This window comes from Harpia harpyja, chromosome 1 (assembly GCF_026419915.1).
Source record: "Harpia harpyja isolate bHarHar1 chromosome 1, bHarHar1 primary haplotype, whole genome shotgun sequence".
Classification (NCBI taxonomy): Eukaryota; Metazoa; Chordata; class Aves; order Accipitriformes; family Accipitridae; genus Harpia; species Harpia harpyja.
This window is the reverse complement of record NC_068940.1, coordinates 15,326,100-15,347,547: the sequence shown is the minus strand read 5'-3', so window position 1 is coordinate 15,347,547 and position 21,448 is coordinate 15,326,100. Positions and strand designations below refer to the sequence as shown.

The 21,448-nt window shown below is 42.7% G+C and overlaps 1 protein-coding gene across 2 annotated transcripts in view; it reads left to right on the top strand.

Annotated features, from left to right (window-relative positions):
* Positions 1 to 2,139: 2,139 nt before the first annotated feature.
* The window catches only part of LOC128138870 (serpin B12-like), a 30,479-nt gene continuing 11,170 nt past the window's right edge, over positions 2,140 to 21,448 (top strand). The window contains exons 1-8 of one of the 2 annotated variants that reach the window (XM_052780534.1): positions 2,140 to 2,410; positions 9,605 to 9,785; positions 11,385 to 11,498; positions 11,860 to 11,991; positions 12,856 to 12,973; positions 14,247 to 14,389; positions 16,093 to 16,263; positions 16,388 to 16,510. In XM_052780534.1, the coding sequence (XP_052636494.1) occupies positions 9,618 to 9,785; positions 11,385 to 11,498; positions 11,860 to 11,991; positions 12,856 to 12,973; positions 14,247 to 14,389; positions 16,093 to 16,263; positions 16,388 to 16,510 (969 nt within the window). In that variant the 5' untranslated portion in view covers positions 2,140 to 2,410; positions 9,605 to 9,617. Of the gene's footprint in view, positions 2,411 to 9,604; positions 9,786 to 11,384; positions 11,499 to 11,859; positions 11,992 to 12,855; positions 12,974 to 14,246; positions 14,390 to 16,092; positions 16,264 to 16,387; positions 17,019 to 21,448 lie in introns of those variants that run through there. The other variant, XM_052780523.1, reaches the window with a different exon arrangement.

The following is a 21,448-nucleotide window of genomic DNA, read 5'->3' as shown; positions in this document are numbered from 1 at the left end:
TGTCTGCAATACCTCTGGCGTCAGTCTGTGTTCACTTTTATGGGTTCACTGACAGTATTGACCTCCAATAAATGATAGGAATGGAAATGAACAGATTCATTTAGGCCACAAAGTCAAAATAAAAACTGAAATCAGTCTCTGGATTGCCCTTCTGGACAACATGATAGTTCCTAGTAAGGACTATGTTACTAGCTGATCACAATATACAGAGAATTCAATTATGTATCCTCAAAAAATGGGAGCACTTCACTTGAGAATTCCTCTCGGTGTTTCAGGTCTGAAAGAAACTGGAAAGAGATTTGTAAATTGGAGCATGCACCCCTAATATGCATACTGCTCTTCTAACACCAGAGAACAGCACGGTGGTTATTGTGAATTTGGAGACAGGAGTTCTGTTTTGTTTCTTGACCTTGCCAACCCACGAGAAGCCTTTAGACACAACGGTTCAGTGGTTTCACCAGCTTCCTTCCCTCTGTGGATCTTTAATGGGCTCTAACACAGTTTAATACCAGAGGGTTAACTGGAGTCATTGGCCCATATCTTTATAGGTACTGAGGGGACTAACTTCCACAAAAAACAGTGGGAGGTGAGACCCTGCAGACCTGTGGGGGTCTTTGCTGATATGCACCAGGTGTCCTGATACATGGATAGTACTCAGAAAAAGAATGCAAAAATATAACAATTACTTTGCAGCCCATCCTGTCTGAGAAGGAATTGCCTGCAAAGATCTTTACCAGCTCAATAACTTCAGTGGTAGCTGAATGACTGGGAAGTGTTTTATACACCCCATCATTGTCTGATCTATTTTGGAGGCTGGGATCAGAGTTACCCAGAGCTGTCACCACTGTGGTTTCTACAGGTTCTCCTGGAGGAGGTGGGTCAGGTCATTGTGCATGGGGTTGACGGCTAAGCAGCTGCACAGGCAGTCTGTACGTAGGCAAGATGGACTAGTTGCCTGTATCTGTACAGTCTGTTCGTGTTTGGGCACTCACTCTTCGTCAGGTAGTTCCAGTTGTCCAGCAGGCTATATCACACATTGCTACCTCTGTGCTGGTCTGCTAGACTGATAAAAATCTCTGGCAGATTGCCCCATACCTCTTTTTCCGCCTGGATGAGATGTCCTGAAGGAGAAAAGCTCAGACATCACTCTCTCAGCTTTTTCAGGTTCTGAAAACATTCCAGTCCAGGAGCCAGTCTTCATTCACAGGAGGTCATACTCTGTGTAAATGCTGATCAGAGCATCTAGCACATCCACACAAATTTATGTAAGCACGTCTTCTCAGAGAGTTCCTTGTGGTAGCTTTGCCAGGAAGGGTTATCCCATGAAAGCAGAGAGAAACACTGCCTCAGGGTGGGGCCCATCTTTCTCCACCTCCTGAGTAATGCCAAGATATCCCAGCCTATGCAAGGCAAGCAGATGTTAGAGATACAAAGCTGTCTTAGTCTACAGAAGGCAAACCCATTTATTGGTCATTTATAAACAGGGTAGCTTGCTCATGAAAAGCTCAGGTTCATTTTTCACTTCTCCCTCTTCTCTCTGCCAGTCCCAGTATGAAACCTATCCATCTTGCAGCATGTGAGGGAGAAGTATCAGTAAGGCTCCTGCTGGGATGAGAAATGCTGTTATGGTCTATTGTTCAGTCCCAGCTGTGCTGGCCTCTGGGCCTTGGGCAAGAAATTGCATGGGAGGACATGGGAAAACGTGTGTGGGAGCTTGTGTATAGCAACACTTACGTGCTGAAAGGTGGTGGTTACGATGGAGAAAGTGAACATAGCTGAGGACTTGCTCAGATCGCCAGACTGTTCCACCTCACCTTTCAACAGAGCATTACTATCCAGTGATGGGTGATGGCTCTGATGGAAAAAAGCAAGCCGTGGCTGGCTTTTGCAGGCAGTTGCAAAAGGCAGTGTTATGTGTCTAGTCATCTCATCACTCGCTCAGCTGCACTGTCATTGCCCACTTCCTGCTCTCAGCTTTTTTGTAGAAGAGAAGAGTTACATCTTCATGTCCTGTGGTAATAAAAGTTGTTTGTGGGGAAGAGTGTGGTGGTGTGCTCCCCCTCCTCCCCCCCCTTTTCTTCTTAATCAGCAGCCACCAGTGGTGGTCGTGGTGGCTGCATCTGGCTTAAGCTGGACTCTGGGGAGACAGATAACAACACAATAGCTAAGGGCCATACATCTCACTCAACAGCTGAGGGCTAGTTGAGCATGGGCCAACTGAAATACGGCTGGTATGCGAGTATGACTATAAGTCAATCATCTTACTCCATAAATAGCGGAGAGCCCAGAGCCTGTTGAGCTCTCCAGCACAGCAGCGGGCTGCACGCCAGGATCTCCCCTTGAGTAGGGACGCCTCTCAAGGGTACTCGTCGAGGTTGAGAGAATCCTTATCACATCAGATACTCGGTAAGTGAATTGGGAATAAGGGCACTGAAACTTTGAAATATTAGCTAAGTGAGATAAAGGATTGATTGTGCAAATATAATCCTTTAGACATAAACCGTTGACCAAGTCTGGGACTAAGTCTGGATCCAGCCGCACCTAAACTCCCCTCTGAGAAGGAGTTTAGAATGCAAGGGGGTCCTTTCTGAACCTTGTGACTCAACGGGAGGGCATCCCTGACAGTTTTGTCTGACCCTGTCTTCTATGCAGTAAATAATCAAGTGTACCTTGCCATTGAATTTTGTTAAACCACTGTTGCATTTACCATTGAACTTCATTAACTTGGTGTCTTATATCAATAAAATATATTGTTGCTTCTCTCGCGAGTGACGTGCACCACTCCTTCTGGGACAAAGAGCAGTTTGGTTTTGAAACTTGAAAATGCTATGCAGAGCCAATTGGCCCCACTGGAAAATCAGTACAATTTTGAATCCTGAATATACTATCCTAAGGGCCTAGAAAAGACAAAATTTGCACATACATTGACATTTCCTGAGGCAAAGCAGTTAAACTGATGTCAAGGAAGTTCTGAGGGAATATATTTACAGAGCAAGTAAAATCAGTGGAGAAATGATGTTAGTATAGGAGAGGGGGAGAAAGCACAGAGGTTGGAAGAAGGAAAGTCTTCAAAGATACTCAAAAATACTTAGACTGTCACTGAAAAGAGGCTAGGACTCATAAAAGCAGCAGAAGGAAAGGTACATGGTAAGGCAATGTGCAAAAATAAATTAAAAAAAACCCAGCCAGATAAAGACGCAGAAAGAACTGAGGAGGAAGACTTAGAAACACTACAGAAACATGCAGGAAGGAAAAACAGAAACAAAGAAGTGAATGGCAAATGGAAGCAAAAAAGCAAGGAAAAGAATAGGGATAACAAGAACACTCATTCTATCATTGTATCTTGCATTGTTTACAAATCCCTCTTTTGGGATGGGCCATGGAGCACTGGATCCTGGGCAACTGGGCTGAGACCTCGGCAGAGGAACTGGGAACAGCAAAGCTGGTGGGAGCTGTGCCTGAGGGAGAGGGTGGCCCAGCTTCAGCACTAGAAGGGAAGTGTAGGAAGGGCAAGATGGTGCTGAGAGTCTTTCTTCCTCTTTCCTCCTTTCTCCCCTCACCATGCCTGATCCCTCAAATATCCTATGAATCCAAAGCCAGTTTTATGCTTCGTAAGAAGAAAGAGGAGGTGAGAAAGGAAAGAAAGAAAATTTTCAGGGTTGCAAAGCCACATATAACCCTAGAGGACTTACTTTTGACCCCGAGTCCAGCTGCCATAACACAGTGTTGCACCTGAGCTCAGTGGTGTTGATGAGGTGAGATCAAACACTGGGCTGGTGCAGCTCTATCCTGCCCATCTCTTTACTTCCATCTCACTTTATGCTGGAGACATAACCTATGTGATCAACCACTCCTGGCCTTCTTTTATTCTTAACTCCAACGATTTAAAAGAATACCCCCTGGCTGGGGATTCCTGTTACAGTTCTAGGAAATACTTCTTCCCCTCTCTAATTAAGCTCCTTCCATACACATAAAGCTGACTCCTTACCTGAGAGAGAGAGATGGCTGTAGGCAACATAAAGCTCATGCATTTCCCATTCATTTGCTCTATCTCTGCAAGCAAGCTCAGCTCCAAACAAGGCTTCTCTGAATCCTGGCATGAACCCTGCACACCCCTGTGTCCAGGCCAAATCTGAGAGGGACTATGCACAGCAATACAGCCATGGATCTCCAGGGTTAATACCCAGTTTTCCAGCTGAGGGTGAATTGGCATTGCAATCAGGTGATGTTGCCAGCAGATATTGCCTGCCAAACTTGTTGGGCAGGTTTGAGAGAAATACTATTAGCATATTGCTAGATACAGGTTTCCTAGTCTTCTGCAGGAAACTTCATGTTGATGGCATTTGCATTAAGTTGCAAAATGCTGCTATCATCAACAATTGGTTAGAGGCTGAACTTTCCCACAAGAGACCGGGAGATTTTTGTAATACAGTATTCACAAGAACGTGCTCCAGAGCTCAGCCGTTGTGATCTTCATTAACCTCTTTGGGCAAGAAGGTAAACAATTCCTTTTTTTTTTTTTTCCAAGTAACTTGTGATTTTTTTTTTTTTTTTTTTTTGGCAGATCCAACGTAGTCTACAGGTTGTTAAAGTAAACATCATGTTTACAGATGGGACAGAGGGGGGAGATACTTTTACAGGCTGCAGGCAGCAAAACACACTGCTAAAATTCAGGTGGCTCAAGAGCTTACACAAAAGGAGCTGGTCTTCAGTGGGACATAGATGGGGAATTTAGGAACACATGTCCAAAGCTATGAATCTAAAGATTCTTGCCTAAATTTCACAGACTTTTGAATCTGAAATTTCCCCAGGACCTCTCTGCCATCCAGAAAGCTCTAATTGCCATAGGACTGATCAGCTCAGTGGCTTGTACCAGAAAGTAGATGTTTTTCTGCCTATATCTCCAGAAGGGCTGAAGGGCAGGCTCTTTCAGAGCACCTCTACCCACTCAGGTGGAAATGGGCTTCATATGAAGTGATGGTGCTGATGACCTGGGTAAACTCATCCATGAAGCAGGAGATACAAGTTAATTTCCTTTCTTTACTCAGGTTTCCATGGCACAAGAAAAAGCCTTGAAATGTTCACTAGACGAGAGAGAGGGCGTGCAATTCTTTGGGTGCTTAGGTGTTTCCCCTGTACCCTGATCCCGGCTGCCAGGGAATTGTTTATGTTCTTAAACAATGACTATATAAAATAGGAAGGGTGGAGTGGTATTCAGATTTTATTTTGTTAGTGGGGATGCTAGTCTTCGCTATCAACATATTAGCTCTTGGGTTTGGCAATGATGTTTATAAGCTTGCTGAGAAGCATATGTGGCTGCACACAGGCATATCACTTGCTACTGTACAGCCCATAACAGGCTAATGTACATCCATGTCTATTTATGCAGGAATAACTGGCCTAGAAAGAGGTGGAAAAGGTACTGGAGGTATTGATGCAAAATAATAAAAGCAGTCAGAAAAAGCCCTTTCTGCAACAAAAGTAGCAGCCTGAGAAGCTAAGTTGTTTGCAAAATGAACTTGGTAACATTTCCCTTAGAAAGTTATTTTGTACTGAAATGTATTGGTTTTTAATTTAAAACATGTTACTTTGGAAATGTTTTGTGTCACATGGGGATGATTAGAATTTCTGTGTTGTAGGAAATGTAATTTTTTCTGTGCTGTTTGTCCCTTTCACTCCAAATCAGCACAGGAACCCTTGCAAACGTCTTTTTGTATGAATGGTAATGAAAAATAAGAAAGTCACTTCTACCAAACATAGATTTTTCATGTGAAGAGACAATACTATCTGGCATGTGCTCCTTTTCTAGGATAGACACATGTCATTTCTGCCAATTCTGTCTTCCTTTGTGTATGAGAAATGAAAGTGCATTAAAGCACCTTAATGGGAGGCAGATTGAATAAGTAAAACGTGCAATGGGAATTATCATGTGGCATCAAGGAAAACAGGTTCCTTCTTGCTTACCTTGTATTAAATACCTTAAAAACAAGGCTACAGCTCTCTCAGCCTCCCCACCTTCTTTACTGCCTCCTCCTGTTGACTGCATAATATGATTTAATATACCTTTTAATAATGATAGCTTTGAGCACAGCTTTTTATTCTTTGAGAATTTTTGTCTTGATTTCATCTACCCTTAGCTGAAAACAAACTGTAAAGAGAGAACAGATCATGAATAGTTATAGAAAAGGAGTGTTCTTCATTTCACCCAGCCATGGAAGAAGTTTGTCATCTTTACAAGGCCTCTTGTATTCAGTGGTTTCTTCTGAAGGAAGCTCTTTTCCTGGGTAGCTTCTTGCTCACATATGACAGCACCAGCAATTTCCGTCTGCTGGACTATGCTAAAAGCTACTCAACCATCATGCAAAACATCTCCCTTCATCAGATGTACAGCCCCAACCCTGCTTGCTGTCTCTGCACTATTGCTAATGTTCAGTGCAGACACCCTGGCTAGTACAGACCGGCAGCTATCATCTTCCTGGAACACTTCTCCTGATCTCATATCTTCTCTCCTTACCACTCCAAGACCTTTTAAAAGTAGTGTTACCATTTGTTGTCCACCATGTAGGTGTTCTCCAGACTCCACTGTCCTCACAGTAACTTCAAAACTCTCACTGATTGAATGATTACACAGATTACACACATGGCTTTATGGTGTGGAATCATTCATACACTTGTGCCTGCCCCAATTTAGATTAAGAAAGTTCACTAAATCCTTTCATTCTGCAGTAAGAAAGTTCCTCCACCAGCCCACACCTCCCCTCCCTTGCTTTGGGTTTCAGAGCAGCTCTCTAAGTAGTTCCCACTCACAAAACCACGGAGTTGGCCATAGTGTTTGCACCTAGACATCTCCCTGAGGACAGCCTGATGCTTCTTCTAAAGGAGTGGCCACCTCGGTGAGCCAGGCACTCACTTTTAAAACCTGTTCCCAGCTCTCGGGCTTTCCCTCCACGCTTGGCAGTCCATCCTCTCCCTGCAGGCTGGGGTGGAGATGCCTCCTTCCTGCTGAGGAAGTTTATTAACTCTTTTTTTCTCCTTGACTCGTTCTGAGGTTTGGGCACACCTACAATACACCTCATGACCTACATTTGCCATGAACAATTTCACAGCTCCATTTCAGATCTTTCAAGAGGTGTGGAAGCGGAGCAATACAAACTTCAGCACTAAAGAAGTGCTGAGTTTTGTTTTCAGAAGGTTCTGGATAGTATGTAATGAAGGTGGAAGAAAAGATAAATTATTATTTAGTGCAATGTCTTTTTCTTGTGGTAAGATGACTGTGTTATTAAAAGGAAAATGAAAACCATGTTTCATACAAATACACAAACAGCAGAACTAGAACAGCTGTTTTCAGAATTAATGAGATATAACTCATCCTTAATTTGTTTGTTCAGAGAACCTTTTGGGTATTTCTCCTCTGTTTTGCCCATTTATATTAGGTCTTTATGTGAAGTACTTCTGGACTTCACGGTGAAACAAACATCTTGGTATGAAACATATATGAACTTTTTCTTTCAGCATCACAGTTTCTTTCCACAGAGCATCAGTCAGAAACATGATGAAGCATTGATTAATGCTGTGCTTTTCAAAAGGCAAGAAACGTCTGCATTTGCCACATGTCACACCTTCATATACTCAGCAACTTGACTTTTCAGCTCTTCCAAGCCGCTGCAGCGATCTATCTTAGGCTAAGTCTGTTTTCCTGTGGGCTGAGTTAACTCCTGTTGTCTGGCACTTGCTGTGAGCTAAGATGGTTTGGGCAGACAAATGCTGCATCTCAGCTGAGCCACATCAACGCCCAATGCCCTGGTAACTTCTGGCACCTGAGCCCCAGCTTCTCGTGCAAAGTTCATGTCTGGCTCATGGCTGAGCAAGAGGCAGTGTGCACTCTGCATCCTGAGGACAAGGCGAGACATTCTGAGTAGCTTTTTGAAGGGCAGGCTCTCTGCGAGGGGGGGACTGTGGCTGTGGTAGAAAAGCTGGGCCCTCGGTGGGAGAGCAGGGTGGCAGGAGAGCATCGGCTGGAAGGGGATGGAGGTCCCCAGCACCAGGCAGCCCCTTCCCAAGAAGGCTCTAGACCCCTCTCAAAGGGGCTGCTGGACACCGACAGCCCAGGACAGGCCATATAAGGGGTCTGCTGATGAAAGATCCTGAGGTTCAGCTTCGCACCAGCCTCTCCCCACCCTCAGCCTTCTGGTGACACAGGCTGGAGCTCCTCACGGACCTTGGCCTTGCAGGCTGCAGCAGCTGGGCAGCACAGGGCTGAGAAAGAGTGCCTGCTGTGCCGTGGACTTCTGTGGGCAGTGGAGTAAACACCCGGCTGAGTACTCACCATCTTCTCAACAGAGAAGAGCTCTGGAAGCTTGCTATGGACCCGGCCCATGCTTGTCCCAGTGCAGGCTGAAAGCTAGAGCCAACCAGATCTGTGCTGCGGGAGACATCAGGGTCTTCTCTCCATACTGCGGCTGTGTGTTTCCCCTAAATAAAGTATCTTTCTGGAACACAGGCCACAGCTACTCATCTCTATGTCTGCAAGCAGGCAGGAGTGTACGCTTTGCTTTTCACACATTTTTCTGGTGTGCTGTCCAAAATATCATTTGGTTGACACTGAAAGTAACGGGGTTTTTTTGCGGTATAATAATTCCAGAAAAGCTCATGTGATCCTACCGGTATCCACACAACAGCTTTACAGTTCTTCTCCTGAGGGACAGGAAAGGAGTTTCTAAACCTTTTTTTTTTCAGATGGCCTCCTGCTTGCAAGGACCAAGCTGGAACTTGGTCCCAACTTGTTCTTAGCAGAGTGGATTTAATGTAAACGACCCATGAGAAAGGTATCAGTCTGTAATGTTTCTAGTACAAAAAGTGACACAAATCTTGTCATGTCATTGAGCAGCAATTTACAGGCTTCTTTTCAGGGCTGTTGAGCTATTACTTTGTTTGGAAATTTTAATTGTGTATCCTGCCTGAATCTGTGGCTCCTGGAAAACTCATGAGGAGGGAAAAAGTGTATATCAAACTGTTCATGTTTCCATAAGTCTCCATAGCTGTTAATGACCCTTTTTCATATATGAAAACATTTAATTAATAGTGACTTTCTTTTTATAAACCTGTTGTTTGAAACCCTCATACCACAGCTCTGGTTACCAGACACGGTTATATGCAGGCATAGTTTCTGTCACTAATCGTATGTTGTTAGAAGAGGAAAGGGTTGATATAACTGTATACATCAAACCAGTCCAGAGAATGAAAATGTTAATCCACATCCGATTTCAATACCATGATCTGAAATAAGATACACCATGGGATAAGACAGAAAAATAGTCCTTTCTGAGGAATTCATATACTTAGTGAACGTGGGTCCCTTTTCCAGACCCGCTGTGTCCTTGCTCCTGCTGCATAGCACAGACTGACAGATGTGTGCAAGGTTGGCTGTTTGAAACTCTCAGAATTTAGAAAACTTCTGTTAATAAGCAACCAGCTATGGGACAATCTCAGAGCAGACAGATGCTTCCAGCTATGGGACAATCTCAGAGCAGACAGATGCTTCATGCTGTGATCTAGCTAGGTAAAAAGCTGCATTAAATTTCTTCTTTTTTGTGCTCCCACTCAGCAGCTGCTTCGTGATGGGCTCCATTTCTAGACAAGTTACTGAGTTTTGCCTTGATCTCTACAATAAGCTCAACAGAAATGCAGAGGACACAAACATCATCTTCTCTCCAATGAGCATCTCTGTTGCCCTGGCCCTGGTCCATCTAGGTGCAAAAAACAACACTGCTGCTCAGATAGAAAAAGTAAGTATTAATTAAACATGCTGAGATGCTTCCACACTGCTTGCTGTTCCCTTAATGGAAACGTTGGGCATCCTAGCAGGACACGTGTGCGAGGGTCTCATAGGAAACAAGCAGGAATACAAGCACAGGTGCTGCCTTCACCATCGTGCTTGGTGTGCTCTGATCCTTGCCATCTGCTTGTGTATGTTGCCCCATGCAGACTCAGGAGCAGGAGCTGAATGAGAGGAGGTAATACACCACAGTGGGGCACTCTGGCTTTCCCCCAGCCTGCTGCCAGGATATCAGACTTTGTTGCAAAATTATGAGCAGGTGCTTCCTCTTGTGGTTGCTATGAGAATCCTGAAAGTGTGAGTCTGGGTGGGTGGTGGGGAGAGTTGCAGAAACCTGAAGTGATTGCGTCTGGGTGACAGGAAGCATTAGCTCACTTACCGCTTATGACATTCAAGAGTCAGAATGTCTTACCTGCAGAGCTCACAGGGACCCAGGTGGGCAGGGAGGAGGTGAAGAAGGCCACCCCTCCGATTGCTGCGCCTTTACTCCCCACAGTGCAAGTTCTCCTTTCTACAATCTTCTCTTTTCTCCTTTGTGCCCATGAGCGGTAGAAGACCAATAATCCTAAGCCAGAAGTTCTTGTCAGCAGCTGGCTCTGTACTGGTAGATCTTCATCCATCATATCTGAACACTGCCACGTGCACAGTCTGACTGCTGGGTCATCCGCAGGCAAGGTAGACATGCCGTCCTCACGAGGTTTCCAGGGTGTGGTGGGTTGACCTTGGCTGGTGGCAGCCACATGCCCACCCAGCCGCTCTCATACTCCCCCTCTTCAACAAGGACAGGGAGAGGAAAATGATGAAAAAGCTTGTCGGTTGAGATGAGGACAGGGACATCACTCACCAATTACTGTCATGGCAAAATAGACTCGACTTGTTTTAGAGGTGGCTGGAACCAGCTCTGTTCGACATGGGGGCAGCCCCAGATCTCTTTGCACAGAGGTCACCCCTGCAGCCTCCCGGCTACCATAGCATTGCTGCATAAACCCAATAGACAGGGACTCTTGCTTATTTTAGGAGAGCAATGGGGATCCAGTATCCTCAATAAAAAACATTAAGTCTATGTATGATGCAACATTATTATAATGGAGAAGCTGCTGGAAATTTTTCAGCGAGATATTTGCACATTAGAAACGAGGACTGGTTTCCATTAAGAGCACTGTGGTTTTGATATATTTCCTAAGCTGATGCAAAGGTTAAGAATGATTGCAAAAAGCCAGTTTTGATGTTTTCAAAGAAAACTGTATTTATCTCTTTGCCTGAGGCAACTTTCTGTTTTGAAATTTAAGGTAACGGTAGCAATAAAAATACAAATAAAATGTAAATATTTTGAGGGATTAAATGCAAGTTCTTCTTGGTTTGTTAATATAAAAATGTGAATCTGAATATATGAACAATTTCAAGTCTGTCATTTTAGCCTTACTGAAGTTGAGAAAATATCTTTCATAAATCTACACCATTTATCCAGGATGGCACAGCAAATCTTTTAAACAAGGAAAATGCTTTTATCCCAGTTACAATTGCCATAATTTGACATCTTCAACTGCAGGTGCTCCATGTCAGGAAAGCTGCAGAAAGAATGAGCCTTGGATCTGATCTTGAGAGCGCAGCCCCAGAAATGGAGCCAGAACGAAGCCAGGAGAGACAGCCTTCCCTCTCGCAGGTGCGTCCTTGGGTGGGGAGTACTGGAGTCTTCTTCACTGCACGGAAGGTTACTAGGTACAAAGCACTGGAGTCTGCCACTGGAGGGAGTCAAAATCACATGCACAGAGTCTGCTTAATCCACTAGGAAATGCCTGACACAAGGTGTTATTTTATTAAGGGCCAAGTCTTCCATGAAGCCAATACCAAAGCCTTCGGTGATCTCATCTGAAGGAGGATCAGGCTACAAAGCTTAGACTAGCTGCATTTAAAAATCGGTACAGCAGGAGTTAGCCCTATAGTGTAATCTAATTAGGATGCAAATTAACAACCAAAGCTATACGGAGTAATCGTTATAATTGTTGTGTTTGTAATATTCCCAGTGTAACAAGGATGGGGACCTTAACCATGAAGCGTTTCAGGCACTGCTTTTGCAATTACAAAACCTTGGTGAAAGATATGTTTTAACCCTGGCCAACAATCTCTTTATACAACAAGGATTTGAACTCCAGCAGGTAAGTTACCTGTACCTGTTAACTGCTGTGGCCCTGACCTCAAGCCTCCCTGTAACTGTGAGCCTCACTGTTGTCCTCCTCGTGTGTATTTTGGAGCACTTGATGTGCTTCTTAGAGCCAGATTCCTTGCAGCTGGTCGGAAAGAGACAAGAGTTTTAGCTCTCCATTCTTTTGGTTAAAAAATCCCACCCTGTGGCTATCAATGGCTATAGAGCAAAAATAAAGCAGGAGTCTGTTTGCTTTTGGCATATGTTGACACTCAGCTGGAGGTGTGACTACAGCCAAACCCGGCCTATTCAAGCTGTCTGTAAGCTATTTATTTCTGGGCTTGCAAGTGGCGTGGCTGGGGCAGCAGTAAGCTTGGAGAGGGCTTATCACCTGAGATGTTACACAGTTTCATGCGTAGGGCTGCTGTGCTGAACTTCTTACTCCTTTCTTACTGAATGACAGAGCAGTCTCTAGACTACCTAGTATGGATAACTTGCTAGTCACATCTTTGCTTTTCTGTCAATTATTTCTGTTGAATGATTTGGATACTTAAGCATCAAACAACACATCTGGCATCTTCTCTAATGTTTTATTTTTATCTGGACCTCAGGTATGCAGTTCTCTATGGAAGACTCTTTCTTCTGGCTTTCCTTTTACTTATTTAATTTTTTTTGCCTATGCAATAGAATAGTTATCTCTTCTTCAAAGATTCTCTGAATAAACTTCAGGTAGTTGATGTTTCCAAAATTAAATTTTGCCTTATGAAGTCAACAGGTCCCTCACCATTTCTAAAATAGTTCTGAACCATTGATTTCTTTCAAAAGGGAATAAGTGCTTAACAGATTTGACAAATTTATAATCTTTATTGCTTTACAGCAATTTCTAATGTGCGCTAAGGAACTGTATGGAGCAATGCTGCAAACAGTGGACTTTCATGGTGCTGTTGAAGCCACCAGAATAAAAATTAACAGTTGGGTTGAAAGTGAGACACAAGGTAAAACAAAGCAAAACCGTAGCCATACTATCACTGCCTTCTTAGACTGCTTCAACAAAAGAAATTCCAGGGTGTGAAAAGCAAAGACTTGTTCATGTTTTTGGGTGTTCAGTCCTACGCTGTTTAAAGACAGCTTGTCTTCCCATCCACTCTTGAAATATTAGAGTAAGCTATCAGCTAAATTATTTCTGAATTAAAGGTGTGTTTGTTGTCAAATACTTTTCTATTCCCACCCTTATGCCTGGTATGATAATTGCAATAATACCTACAAGGCTTGACCAGACAAATTGCTTCCGCAAACAGCCAGAAATGCAGATACAGGACAGCAGGGGATGGAAGCTGTGAACTTCATGGTGAGACTGGGAACAGCCTGGGGAGCGGGGGGGGGAGGAGGAGGATGACTGAGGGTCTGGTTATGTGTAGAGCAATGTCCATAAAGACGAGAGGTTTGACCACCAGCGAGACTCACTATCACAAATGACAATCAACCAGCTCTTGCCCTTAACAAGGTAGCGGGGGCCATTGGCTCTTACTGATTAGACTAAACACGATATATGCCATTTTCCTTTAGTTTTGCCAGAGCTGCAGTAGCAGTGGGATGAAAATTTTATAAATCTTCTGGCTGAACATAAACCAGAACTTACTGGGGGACAGGCAAATAGATTTGAAGGCTTCTGTAATTTCTCAGTTGCCCATCTCCTGACCAAACCTGTCCTTGTACTGGTAGAGTGGCCTGTGACTGGTGTGGGAAGGAGCTGTTAACCCCAACTGGCTCCCAGTAAGAGGGCTGAAGGCGCAGGAGCCACCTTGCACAGGGTTAAGAGCCATCATTGCTCTGGGTGCTCATATGAAGCCTGTGGGCCTGCTAACTCCTCCTTCAGCCTCTCTCTGTGTGGAAAGTCAAAAGCTCCACAGTTGGTTAACTAACTGCTGCGTTTGGTGCAAAGGGAAAGATGCCCTCATGTAAACCAAAATATGTGATTGATGGTGGTGCCCCTTTCCCCGTGGTTAATGTCACCTGGCACATATGTATGGTCACTGGCACTGACGGTTGGCTAATTTGGTGACCCCCACTCCCCCCTCTACTTCCTGGCTGGTAACACTGCAGAGGAATCTACCATTTGTTTGCCTATATTGTCCCTGTCCTTTGAATAAACCAAGAACTGGATTTCTAAGTTTCTCCAAAATTAAGTCCACAGACAAGTAAATGAGTCTCAGTCCAGAGTCTTAATGACAATGAACAAATACTTGTATATTCCAAAATTTCCTTTAGGTAAAATCAAGGAACTCTTTGCTCCGGGTATGATCAATGCACGTGCATTGCTGGTGCTGGTGAATGTAATCTACTTCAAAGCATCCTGGGAACACAAGTTTGAAGAGCAAAAAACAGTACAGAGAGATTTTAAACTGAACGAGGTACATCTGCATTCTGTAAATCTTAACATTATTTACCCTAGAGACTGTGAGCATTGCAGCAAGCATAACATAGAAGCACAATGTCCAGGGCTCAGCTGCCCTGTGAGCAAGGTGTGGGTGTGCTGGGAACTTAGCCTGCCTCTCCTGTTGGGTAGAGGTGGCAGGAGGGTCATTCACAGAAAAGCATCATCTTTACTGAAAAAATGTGCAAGACTCAGAAGTTGCAACAACTCAGAGTTTTGCTTTGGTGACTGGTAAAACACAAGTGTTAGCCCTGATTAGCACTTTGGAACATAGTAGTCATTACAGATAGTCGTCATGGGTGGAAGCAAACCTGAACATCCCATTTCATATAGGCTCCAAGGGGTCATTGTGGTGTTTATATGTTCAGTACATTTCAACATTAGCTACGCATTTGAGAGATTAAAACAGACCAAACAAACCAGGCCAGATAGTGACAAACAACAAAAATACAGCTGCAATTTGAAAAAGGAGAAATTCTTACAGGGTATTTTGGTTTATTTATAGTATTTGCAACGTTTGAAAGTTTATTTTAAATATATTTTAAGTTTTAGCCCTTTTTTCTGCCATAGGGGTATCACCAAAGCCTTCATAGTTTAACTAAGGTATTGCCAATATTGTTGCAAAGTTAGTTCTTTAATAAGCACATTCCTCCAAGTATTGTGTGTGACCTTTAAGTCTAAGATATTCTCAAAAAAGACAATCAAAAACATTTACTTTCATTTAATTCAGTTTTGTCGTCTTTCCATATGTTGTGCCAATACTCTATTTGTTCTCATCCGTAACAAAAGAAAAAAGCCCAACACATTCAGGTCTGCTCTTAAGTTGCAGAGCTTTGTATGGGAAAAAGTCTTTTTTGAGTGTTCCTCATATATCAAAGGAAAAGGTCAGAAAAACATGTATTTCTAGTTATTGTGTTGCATTCCATTGTTAAGACACTGGTAAGAAACTGTCATATTGGGTACTTATATTTGTGACTTTAAATATTTCTTTGAATATGGATGTTGACAATGATCTATAGCTGAGAACAGTTGGTGCACTGCTGCAGTAGGAGAAACTATGAGATAGGGAGAAGCTGTATAGATTTTTCTTCATACGCTAATCAATACTAGCAGGATTTTTGCTGAAAATATGTCATCTACCAGAAGTCTTCTCCCTCTGCTTTAGAAGTTAGCTAAGAAGTTAGCTAACTGTAAAAGGAAACTTGGCCCTTTATAAAGCTTTCAAACAACCTCATCACAAAAAAGGCAAGATAACAAGACCTAGAAGAGAATGCCTGAGAAAGGTTATGATTTTGCTCTTAACCTATTTATTGTTTCCTGTCTAAACAATCAGTCTGATAAATGACAGCCTGATTCTTGCAGTGCTATTTCTTCTTTATCCCAGTCCAAGTTAGGACTTGCAAATCCAACCAGCATCAGCCTGTTTGGAAGTGTTACACTATTAAGCAACTTCACTATCTATCTGATCAGTTGCAGGGAAATTGTTTTTTCTCCAAAGAATTATCCCCTTTATTTATGCATGGCAAAGCTGAGGTTTTGTGTGTCACAACAAAATAAAGAAAAATGTTTAGCCTAACAACAATTACTGCTGAAACCCTGACTACTGATAATACACGTATAATAAGTTTAAATGTTAAGAGCTGTATTGCTTAAGTGACTGTATAATTTTCTTTTAAATAGAATGAGAAAAAACCTGTGCAGATGATGTATCAGAAAGGCACATTTAAGTTAGGCTACATTGAGGAGACGGGTGCTCAGGTCCTTGAACTCCCTTATGCTCAGAAGTCACTGAGCATGATCATCCTGCTGCCAGGTGACATGACTGATGGATCTACCAGTGGGCTGGAGCAGGTAAGGCAGTATATATCATGGACTATGGATGAAAGTTGGTTGTCTGAATTGAGGCTGGGTAAAGATCTAAGCTTTTCAAAACTGCCTGCCTATTTCAAACTCTTTTTCCCCCCCCATCTTCTAGATTGAAAGGACAATGACCTATGAAAATTTAATGCTGTGGGCCTCTTCAGAGCACATGTTTGAGACAACAGTGGAGGTATACCTCCCCCAATTCAAGCTTGAAGGCACCTTTAACCTCAATGAGGTATTACAAGAGATGGGGATGACTGACATCTTCACTGAATCAAAAGCTGATCTTTCTGCAATGTCGTTTGCAAAATCTCTGCTGCTGTCAAATGTTGTCCATAAGACGTATGTGGAAGTCAATGAGGAAGGCACCGTAGCAGCAGCTGGTACAGGAGCTGTCATTGTGAGGAGGTCTCTTCCTCTCACAGAGGTGTTTATGGCTGACCACCCTTTCTTATTCTTTATTAGACACAATCTTACCAATACCATTCTTTTCTTTGGCAAACTCTGCTCACCTTAAAATCAGGGCCATTTTCTAACATTGTGAGAAACACCTGGATGAAAATCAGAAATTGTATTTTTTTCCCAATGCATTCTTAATCCTTTGACAGCTAGTTTGTATTTCAAAGTAATCTCTGCAACCATTTTAGGTTAGAACCCATCAACTGGATGCTCTGCCACTAGGCTCCTTGAATTGCAAATATTGGTCTGAATCTAGAATAGGATTAAATTTTGCCTTAACCTCACTGGATATGAATAACATTTTGTTTCCTCGATGCACACATATGCTTCTGTATTCCTGCATTCATATGCATTCCTGCATATTAATGATAGTGACGATAGGGTTGAGGTTAGAAGGGACCTCTGGAGGTCATCTTGTCCACCACCTCCCCTGCTCAAGCAGGGCCACCTACAGCCGGTTGCCCAGGACCATGTCTAGACGGCTTTTGGATATCTCCAAGGGTGGAGATTCCACAGCCTCTCTGGACAACCCCCCTAAGTGCCCCATAAGTTCTCAAATGACTCCAAAGAGAATTTTGAATGCACGGTGTCTGCAGGAACAGGATATGAAACCACAGATTTCTAAAGATGGTTAATTATTTACACAGTAAAGAAGGCTGCCTTTTATGTGGGGATAAATCAAGTGATCTCAGTCTCAAAGAATAGGAGGAAAATGGTCTAAAGCACCCCATTGAATTTACTGACACGGAAAACTGTAGCCATGAGCTTCCAAGAAATGTGTTTTCTTCCTTGCATGCTGCTGTCTGGTGAATTGTCACAATCCGAGATGCAGATCTGAAAGACAGGGCTCTCTCTATGCTCTGAGAAATGAAGAAAGGTTTTGTAAAGGGCAGTGTAAATCATGGAAATCACAGTTAAACATAACCTGGGAAGGTTTTTAGTCTGTGGGAGAAAAATAAAACTTGCCACTGACTGATAGGGAGACATTACTGCTAATATGCTGGTTTAACATAAATAACATCTTCCTCAGAGGGATTCTGCATGAGATTTAACAAATTAACATTTGCAACATGCTTTATGACCCATGAAAAGGAAAATATACATTAGCTGTTCGCTGTATAATTGGATGTAAAGCACCCTCATGTTCCGCATTCATGATTACCATAGCTTATGCACCATAAGTTACCTGGGGCCCTTTGGACAAGAAGTCTAGGAAATAAGAGGGAATGATAACTGAGCAAGAACAGACAGGAGCAGGACAATAAAAGAGTCAAATAAACAAACTACTCTTGACAGTCTAAGTTGAAGGTGCAGAACAGCTCCAGCAGTAGTTCTCCAGGCTCTGTCCGTGTTTCCCTTCTGGAGGCTGGCAGCCCAGTTTGCCTATTAGGCAATGTTTTTGTTACCTAAAGCTGTCATCATACAGTGTTTATATTCCCCAGGGAAGTTCTGAGCACTGCAACCTCAAAAATCAACACTGTTTCTGAAGACGCAGGGATGAGGATTCCTGTGATGAAATGGCAAATGCCACAGGGGAAAAAACGCTTCCCTTTATTCCCACCTTTTCTCAGAAATGAATATACAGTCTCCAACCCCCAGCATATCCTTTTTCAGCACCCTTGACTTAAAACAGGAGTTTCTGACAACACTGTGAGTTAGCAGGGGGATGGATCTGCACTTGCTACCAGTGAAGAATGCAGGAGCTTAGTCCCGAAGGTGAAGGAAATAGAGGGGGAGGTTTGCAATAAAAGTCTCTGTTTAGCACCAGCCAAGCTGGACTGTTCCTGTACCACCAGAGCACGGGAGCCATGAACGCGTGTGGTGAGCCCTGCACGGCGTAAGGGATGCGTCTGGGACATTTCTGGTACATGCAATAGCAGCAGTTTTACTACTGCCACAATCTCATGAACTATGAAAAGAAGACGAATGTTGTGAAAGAAAAACCAAATGTCTATGCAACATAGGTTTTTTTACATTTTTTTTCCCCTCGGTGCAAACTCCGCCTCTCTGCCAGTCCCCATCCATGCAAACAAGGTCCAATGCTTCTTCTCTTCCCACAGCTTGCAGCTCACCAGGGGAACAGGCATCTCCTTTGCAAATGGCAAGGTTCGGATGTGTTTGCTGCTCTGCCCTGAGCCCCCGGGGTTGGACTACGTGATCTTTAAAGGTCCCTTCCGAACCAAACCCCATTTTATGGTTCTGTGTGTTGCACATCGGTTAGCTGGATTTGGCTAACGCCACTGAGCTCTGATCGGTTACTGATTTACAGCTGGTTAAACTAGTTTATAGTAACCACATTGTATCGCAAAATATCTGAGTCGGTAAAAGCCACAAGAGTTATTAGGTATTGTGTCTTAGACTTGAAACATACATGCACATTTTAAAATCTCCTGACTTTAATATCCTGTGTTATACTTATGGAACTGTGTAGGATCTGCCTGGTTTTCCTACTCCCATCTGGAACGGGAAGTGGGACAAACTCGACTGTGATTGGAATTGTGGTTATTGGCAAAACATATAGCTTTTAAGCAATAAGGTGAAGAAATACTACTTTTCAGTGCTCATGGCCTGAGACTGGATTTAGAGACATGATCAGTGTTTAAAGTTTCACTTTTACAGTATCACTTTTAATGTTTGTGTTCAGTCTGAGCTAACTTTGCATGTGGTTTCCTCTCGGTGTGAGGCAAGCGGTGGCAGTAGAAATTCTCACAGCAAGTCTCTGCCTCTCCTCTTGAAATTTGGCACGGTGCATTCGGGCTGCACAGCATTTCAGCTTCTCCAAGTTGCGGGGCCACAGCCCTTCTTAGAGGATTCATTAGCAGCTGTGGATGCTCTGTCTCATGGTGCTTATCGTCTCACTGAATTAGGTACTCACTTCTTCCCTAGTATCAACTGAGGGAAGGGCCACAATTTGGCCCTTAAATCACAAAATCAGTTGGTCCCTTATGAGCAGTAAAGTGGAATGCCTACCCCATACACAGCTATTTGTATTATTCACTTATCTTCAAAGAGAGTTGAATTTTACTTTAGAAACCAATTCAACATGTATTTCAAATCTGATAAAGTTGGCATACTTAAATTTCCAGAGGAGTCAAGACCCCCTGAGCTACTGCTGTAGAAAGCTTAAACACTGATTTGACTCTTGGGGAAAGCTTTACCACAAAGGCTAAAAAATAAACCAGAAAAGGTTCAGCTGGTACACTTCAAAAGATGCTACTTTGCAGGATTTATTTGACCTGTTATTTCCTAAGTCGTCCTGGGAACTTCTCAGAATTTGGCGCTCAGTCATTTTTGGTTTTGGCCTTGGTGTTATGGATTGCTAGAGACTAGTCTATTTTAGACAGAGACTCAGGTAAGTATAGTAATTCCGCCTGATCTTAAGACTGAACACAGCAGTATCATTACTAAAAATACTAACAGTAATAAAATTACGTTTAGAAACAATCCTGTCACTGATTTCTTACAAATATTCTTATCTCCGCAACCCTTCAAAAAAAATATCTGACGCATTGTAAATATTCTGGCTTCCAGTCTCCCTTCCAGTAGTTACCAACTTTCCATCGCCTTTCTCATGGACCATCCATCCCATGTATCCAACACACGTATGGAAGTGCCAGCTCACTTTCTTGGATGGTTTCAGAAAATCATCCAGAAGTAATGCTTTGAATTCACTTATTTTTTAACTTCTGTGTTATACCATATTTTATTCCATTAGCCCAGTAGAGTCAACTTAGCAGGGTAAACGTATAGTAGCATCTATCTATATTCAGATAATACCGGGGCTTGTTCCCCTTGAACAGAGCAGCAAGGGAGGAAATACGCAATCTGACTGAAGGGTAGCTGGATGGCAGTGCTACTAGTTAGCGCCTTCTGGCTAAGACCTGCACAAGGTATTATAAACAGATTATCAGGACTAAAATTCAAAGTTCAACCATGGTATGATATACAATATAAATTGTACATAATTTATTACATTGATTCATTATCAATATAAATAGGTTAACTTTTATTCAGTTATAATTTTTAATTATAATAATGTAATATTTGATACAATATAAAATTACCACACATCAAAGGCTGGCCTTGACTGATAGTAACTTAAGTAGTTTCATGCCTTCTGTTCTGTACAAGGTGCTGTTCTACTCCAGCTGTACAGTCAGTCACACGGTAACAGCAGCAGGATAATCTAGACTTCTAATTCCATATTTATTAAAAAAATTGTCTTTTAGTAAATCCTCGATTTTATTTTCTTGGTAAAGTATGCTCATTTTCTATATGGAATTATAATCACTTCTAGCAGGTACTACATCATAGTATTCATAGGCTTTATGAAAACCAGATTCAGAAGTTACACTTCCTAACTGTATTTTTCAGTGTATATGTAATGGAGAATCTGTGAGTAACATGTTTAATGCACAGAATTATAAATGGCTTTAGAAAGGAGAAGAAACACTAAAATAATGATGTGGTTCTCCTAAACATAACATAGGCTGGCTTTAAGCATGTACATCCCAAAAGCCATCCGAAAGAAAAATTCTCTTTTCCTATGCATGTGGAGGTAACCAAAATTTGTAGGCATTTTATTTTCACTTTTGTAAATTCTGTAGCAGCTAGAATTTTTCTTTGCTTGCTCTGAACTGCCTTGACGTGCTTTGCCCATGCTGAAATTCAGGAATGAGGCAGAATAAGGTGCAAGTCCCCAGAGAACATTTAG